At 46.8% G+C, this 6,979-nt stretch overlaps 1 protein-coding gene across 3 annotated transcripts in view; it reads right to left on the bottom strand.

Annotated features, from left to right (window-relative positions):
• The window catches only part of Golga3 (golgin A3), a 44,580-nt gene that overhangs the window by 13,742 nt on the left and 23,859 nt on the right, over positions 1–6,979 (bottom strand). For all 3 annotated transcript variants that reach the window (XM_013023161.1, XM_013023160.1, XM_013023162.1), the window contains 3 exons: positions 5,022–5,285; positions 3,477–3,571; positions 390–606 (listed from right to left, as the gene is read on the bottom strand). In XM_013023161.1, coding sequence (XP_012878615.1) covers positions 390–606; positions 3,477–3,571; positions 5,022–5,285 — 576 coding nt within the window. The remainder of the gene's footprint in view (positions 1–389; positions 607–3,476; positions 3,572–5,021; positions 5,286–6,979) is intronic.

Here is a 6,979-nt window from a genome sequence, read left to right as displayed (position 1 = left end):
AAGTGGTAGAGCGCTATCCCTGGGCTGAAGAGCTGAGGGACAGCGCCCAGGCCCAGAGTTCAGGCCCCACGACCGGACCCAAAAAAAAAAAAAAAAAGAACCCTTTTACAGACAGGCACCAGTAGCTCACACCTGGAATCCTAGCTACTCAGGAGGCTGAGATCTGAGGATGCCAGTTCAAAGTCATCTGGGGCAGGAAAGTTCATGAGACTCTTATCTCCAATTAACCACCAGAAAAACTGGAAGTAGAACCATGGCTCCAGGTGGTAAAGGACTAGCCTGGAGTAAAAAAGCTCAGGGACAATGCCCTTTTATAGGGGGAAAAATATCCCTTCCCTACACTCAGAATGTCCAGGACTCTGGTGGGGAGAGATGCAGCATTTGCCTACCTGTAGAGTGGAGTCACTGCCACCAACTGCGCTCTGGGCTCTGAGCTGGCTTAGCTCTGCGTCCGCAGCCTCCTGGGCAGCCAGGGCCTCTTGCAGGCGGCGGCTCAGGATGCCCACCGCACTCTCATAGGCCTTGTGCTTTGTCTTCACCTCCTTCTGGGCACTCGTCAGGTCTGACCCTAATCGCTTCATCTTCTGTTTCTGCTCTGTGATGGCCCTGGGACACAATAAAAGATGCAGAGAGACAAAGTGAGCTCACCTCCATCACAACCACCCTGGCATGTGGCGTGCCAAATACACCAAGGACAGGGTCCACTTCACCTTCCAGAGCTGGACAATGTTTTGGACCTTATGCCCCAGAGAGGATTCCTTGGGTCAACACCATTTAGAGTCTAGTTGCTCTTGGGGGAGATTTAAGAAAGCCTGATCCTGCACTAGTATGGCCACTGTTAGGTGAAAGGGCAACAGCAACTGTCAGGTGTTCTTGCCAAGCCAGAACAAGAAGAGCTACATGAGTGCCCTAAGGCCTATCATACCCTCCACCACCATCAGACCTTCTTTCTTCTTAGAATGGTTTAAAAATGATCCTTGTGAGGGTAGAACTGGTCTACTCCTACCAAATAGAAACATCCCCAAAATTATTTCTGAAGGTCAACAAAAATTCAACAATCAAGTGCATGAAAGAATCACTGACTCACAAAAGACAAAAAGAAAGGGATACACCACAGTAGTAAAAAGATCCTAAAAGAGCAGGTGCAGTGGTAGATGACTATAATCCCACTACTCAGAAGGGTGAGGCAGGAAGATCAAAAGTTCAAGGCCAGCCTAAGTAACAAGAGAAGACCTTGTTGGAAAGAAAAAATAAAAAGTAGGCCTGGCACCAGTGGCTCACTCCTGTAATCCTAGCTACTCAGAAGGCTGAAAGCTGGAGGAAAGTTATGGTTCAAAACAAGGTTAGACAGAAAAGTCCATAAAATTCTAATCTCCAATTAACCAGCAAAGGGCCAGACTAGAGACGTGGCCCAAGTAGGAGAGCACCAGCTGTGAGCAAAAAAAGCCAAACAAGAGCAAAAGGCCCTGAGTTCAAGCCCAGTACTGGCAAATGAATTAATTCTAAAAAATGTAAAGGAAGCCAGGCACCAGTGGCTCATACCTGTAATCTAACTACTCAGAAAGCTGAGATCTAAGGATCCCTGTTCAAAGCCAGCCCCGGCAGGAATGTCTGTGAGACCTTTCTCCAATTAACCACCAAAATATCAGAAGTGGAGCTATGGCTCAAAGTGATAGAGCACTAGCCTTGAGCAAAAGAGCTCAGGGACATTGCCCAGGTCCTGAGTTCAACCTTACACCCGACAAAATAAGGAAATAAATGTAAAGGGCTGTTTGCACTTACATACCTGTGTATGTCTGAGATTTATGTTTAGGTTTATATGAGCATAAAAGATTGTAAGCCAGGTACCGGTGGCTCATGCCTGTAATCCTAACTACTCAGGAGGCTGAGATCTGAGGATCGCGGTCCAAAGCCAGCCCAGGCAGGAAAGACTCTTATCTCCAACAAACCACCAGAAAAACAGAAGTGGCACCGTGGCTCAAGTGGTAGAGTGCTCTCCTTGAGCCGAAGAGATGAGGGACAGTGCCCAGGCCCAGAGTTCAAGCCCCATGACTGACAAAAAAAAAAGAAAAAGAAAAAGACTGTGAAAGATGAAAAACAGCCTGGGCGCCAGTGGCTCATGACTGTAAACCTAGCTCCATGAGAGAATGAGATTGTGTTGATCACAGCTCAGGGCCAGCCCAAGCAAAATTTCAGGAGATCCCCATCTTAACCATGCCTGTCATCACAGCTCCATGAGAGCTAAGATTGGGGAAAATCATGTTTCCAAGCCAACCAGGGCAAAAAAATGCCTAAGACCTCTGCCTGCACTTATATTCCCAGCTATAGCATGAGGTGTACACAGGAGGATCAAGGCCCAAGCTGACACAGGCAAAAACAAGACCCTACTTCAAAAATAGATGGAAGCAGGCTGGCAGTGTAGTTTCAGCAGGAGAGAGCATGCCTAACAAGTTCAAAGCCCTAACTCAAAACCTTAGCACAGGGCTGGGAAGGTGGCTCAGTGGCAGAGCGCTTGCCTTGCATGCATGAGGCCCTGTGTTCGATTCCTCAGCGCCACATAAGAAAAAAGAAAAAAGCCGGAAGTGGCGCTGTGGCTCAAGTGGTAGAGCGCTAGCCTTGAACTGAAGAGCTGAGGGATAGTGCCCAGGCCCAGAGTTTAGGCCCCACAACCGAACCAAAAAAAAAAAAAACCACAAAAAAACCTTAGCACCACCCACAAACAGAATGGGAAGCACAGCACTCAGGACGCAGATGCAAGATGGTTGAGACTTCACGCTTGTGTGCACTACATGGCTACACAGCAACACCCTAAAACACAAAGGGCTGGAGGTGTAGATCAGTGGCAGAACACTTGCATGCATTAAAGCTCTGATTACTTCCTAGCACTACAAAAATAAAAATTCAATTTTTACAAAATAGGAAAACTTTTGTTAAAGGATACTTTTAAAATCAGTTTATAGACTCAGGGTTTGTTCTGTAGAAAAAGCAACTGCCGCCAGGCACTGGTGGCTCACAACTGTAACCTTAGCTACCTAGATGGCTGAGACCTGAGGATCATGGTTTGAAGCCAGCCCTGGCAAGAAAATCTGTGAGACTCTTATGTCCAGTTAACCACCAGAAAACCAGGAGGGGGAAGGGGAGGGAAGAGGAGAGAAAGAAGGAGGGACAGGGGGAGGAGGGGAGAGGAGAGGGAAGGGGGAGGGGGGAGTGGGAGGAGGGGAGTGAGGAGAAGGAAGAGGAGGGGGAGGAGGAGGAGGAGGAGGGAGAGGAGGTGGGGGGCACCTGCCAAATTATTCTGGAACTTAGATTTAGAACTTAATGTTCCAGACTATCTTTTCATGGGCCCCAAGTGAGCTCATGCAACACAGTCTCATGCAACAGAAGTCTGACCATGTACTCTCACAGAGTCACTCTTTAACTGCTCCCAGCAGAGCTGGCACCCATCACTGGTGAATGTATGTTGTTCCTAGACTTACTTCTTGGCCTCTTGCTGCAGCTCTTCTATTTGCTTCTTTAGTACTTCATTGGTCTCGGTAAGGGCAACCATCTGCTTTTTGTCAAACTGCAAAGACTTCAAAAGGGGGAAAGTATATGATAAGCCTAAAAGCCACTCATACAGACTTTTGCCTTTGATCAGAGGGAAGTTAAACTGGGAGAGTGCCTGCCTGGAGACCCTAGAACTGATAGCTGAAGGGCCTTATACTCTCTCCCTTCCTGGCCTTACTGTACAGTGATAAGAACCAAATCAGTCAGTGTCACCAAGTGCCTTGAACCTGCTTCAGCCCAGACCCTGATCTACCTGTCCTTTGATGCTTAGTCCCAATCCACATGCCTGCTTCACCACTACACCAGCCCTCGGGCAGCTACAGATTCTCGGGTCCCAGCATCAGGTGCCCTCCACCTACTGTCCTCACATGGACGCTGTTACCCTTGGGGCCTTAGCATCATGCCCAAGGAAGGGTCAGCAAGAGTTCCTCACAGGTTAGGGACCCATCAAGGTCACTTGTTTAACCTGACTTTCAGTTTGACCCTCTCTGATACTTCTACTGTGTCAGATAAAATGGAGCCCGATCTAGAATCTTCCCACTATTTCCCCAAATTAGTGTCCCTTCCCCAATTTCTCATCCTGGGAAACATTCCTCAGCTGAGATACCTGGCTAGGACTCTTGTAGACTCTTATCTCCGTACTCCTTTCATCCCTCACTTCTAGCTCTACAGACCACTATCCAGCCACCCTCACCCTCATCAGCTTCACTGCACTTAGGAGACAGTCAGGCTCGGGCTCATCGTAGCATAGCTACCCAGGTGTAAGAAAAATATTTTTTTCTATAAAAGTAGATGATTTTCTTATGAGAATTGTTTTTCTGAAAAGTTTCTGCTTTGGCCAGGTGGTTTGGCACTTGTTAATTACATTTAAGTTACAAACCTTTTCCTGATGCACTTTAATTAGGACATCCTGTTAAAAGCTCCATGAATTTTAGTCACATCCTGTTTATTAAGCCACATTCTTTTGCAGATTGTGAACCTGAGCTCAGCCAATATGAGCAGAGAGGCAGAGGCTGCTGGGCTAGGGATAAAAAGGGAGCAGCTTGCCTGCTCTGTGCTTGCTTGCCAGATTTTGGGCTGATGGTCCACCCTTCTGCCACGTTCCATTCAAGTTGGGGTTCTTATTCTTATGGAACACCCCAACACGCTGAGCCATTTCTAACACTAAGAACATGGCTAGCTCTGTGCCTTCCTCATCCCTGTTCCCTGCCTGGAGTCCAGGTCTCCATCCTGGCTTTCTGCCTGGCAATAGCCCATCATAAGGGTGGTACCTACAGCAACACCTCTACTACAGGTGGCACCATAGTCTGGACTTATCTGTTTGTCCTACTAAGAGTAGCTCCAGGGAGCCTTGTTCTACTGTTTCAAAAACAATCCCAGCTGGTGCCCATCCTGCCCCACCCTGCAGTGAGCCCAAGGCATACTCAAATGAACTTTCACTACTCAACAGAACCCACCCAGACTGTCCTGCTGACCTGCATCTGTGTCTCCATCTCGTCTCGCTCCTTCTGCACTGACAGAAGATGGTTCTCAAGATCTACCATTTGCTGGTGGACCAGGGACACCTCTTTTTGCAAGCGAGAGTGCTCCACTTCCATGGCTTTCTTTTCCCCATGCAGCTTGATTAGCTCCTGTCTCAGTTCCTTCATCTCAGAGTCTAGCTGCTTCTTTGTGGATTTGAGCTCGTTGATGAGCTGGTCTTTGGTGGTAGTATCCCGCCGGTAGGCCTCCACCATCACCTGTCACACAAAATGCAAGGTATAAGCCAGCATCCAAATGGGGCTTCCCCTAGGGAACAGGACAGCTTAAAAGAAAATGTTTAGCTAGGGGTATGACTCAAGTGGTAGTGTGTTTTCCTACAAAACACAAGGCCCTGAGTTAAAACCTTAGTACTACCAGGAAAATACAATTTAAAAAAAATGTTTATCAAAGCTAGAGGTGTAGCTCAAGTGACAGAGCATCTGCCTAGCAAGCCCAAATCCCTGAATTCAAAGCCCAGTACTGAAAAAAAAAAAGTTTACCATCTATTTAGGGCATAATTTTGTCTTTTTAGTGCTAGAGATTGAATCTAGGGCCTTGCACATGTTCTAGGCACATACCCTCAGCCCAAGAATCTTTTGTAAACAAAGGTAACACATTTTATCAAATCTGAGACACCATCCATTATATTTCTACTCTAGTAGACACAGCTTGTCTGAATGTCTCTGTTATACCACATGGCAATCTGCCACACCTTGGCAAATCTGGCAATTGCATGTAGTGTCATGTCAGTCTACTAGACACCTTATCTCTTCCAAGGACCTGGCAAGACCTTTCTTCAGTTGTGTTTGGCTTCTGGCTGGTAGTCAATCCTTTGTGTTTCTTTTTTCTTTTTCTTTTTTTGTCGGTCGTGAGGCTTGAACTGGGCCTGCGCGCTGTCCCTGCGCTCTTCAGCTCAAGGCGAGAGCTTGAGCCACAGCGCAACTTCCGGTTTTCTAGTGGTTTATTGGAGATAGAGTCTCACAAATATTCCTGCTTGGGCTGGCTTTGAACCTCAATCCTCAGATCTCAGCCTCCTGAGTAGCTAGGATTAGAGGCGTAAGCCATAGGCGCCCAGCCCTTGTGTTTCTATCTCAATTATACACAGAAATACAATTATAGCACTGCTGTGAGTGGTCTTCCTCTCTCAGAACCTGTAAGTCATTCAACTGGTACTATGCAAGGAAGTGCAGAATCAGAGGCATTCTTTCACCAGCAGACCTTAGCTTCACAATTCACCAGAATTCAAATCCTATGGCTTTTGGGCACAACATAATTTGTTTTAATATAGGTTCAGGGTACAAATTTCCGACACTTTATACAGCAAACACAACTGGTATACTAACAACAATGCACAATATACACAGCTCATGGAAGTCATAGTAAGAGGGTGTCATGACAGGTACCATCATTGCAAGTGCCACAGGCAACTTCTGGAGATTGTAGACCTCCAGACTTTCCTGCAAAAAGGCATGCTGACCTTAGACTGTGATGAGGGAAGGAAGGTATCTTAGATTAATGGAATGCCTTCAAGAAGGAAGACATGCACAGAAATGGAGGACAAAGGTGAACAAATGCAGCTGCGGTACTCACTAGACACTGTTAAAAATGAATTTTACAACCTGTGAGAACACAAGAAAAAACCTGGGAGAGAACGAGAAAAGGGGTGACATTGTCCAAAAAGAAATGTACGCCTAGCTGGGTACAAGTGGCTCACACCTATAATCCTAGCTACTCAGGAAGCTGAGATCTGAGGACTGTGGTTCAAAGCCAGCCTGAGGACAATAGTCCCCATGAGACTCTCATCTCCAATTAACCATTCAAATACCAGAAGTGGAGCTATGGTTCAAAATGGTAGAGCACTAGCCTTGAGCAAAAGAGATCAGGCACAGTGCCAAGGACCTCAAGACTGACA

Source organism: Dipodomys ordii, unplaced genomic scaffold (genome assembly GCF_000151885.1).
Source record: "Dipodomys ordii isolate 6190 unplaced genomic scaffold, Dord_2.0 Scaffold66, whole genome shotgun sequence".
NCBI lineage: Eukaryota > Metazoa > Chordata > Mammalia > Rodentia > Heteromyidae > Dipodomys > Dipodomys ordii.
The sequence above is the reverse complement of the archived record's forward strand: the minus strand, read 5'-3'. Positions and strand labels throughout refer to the sequence as shown.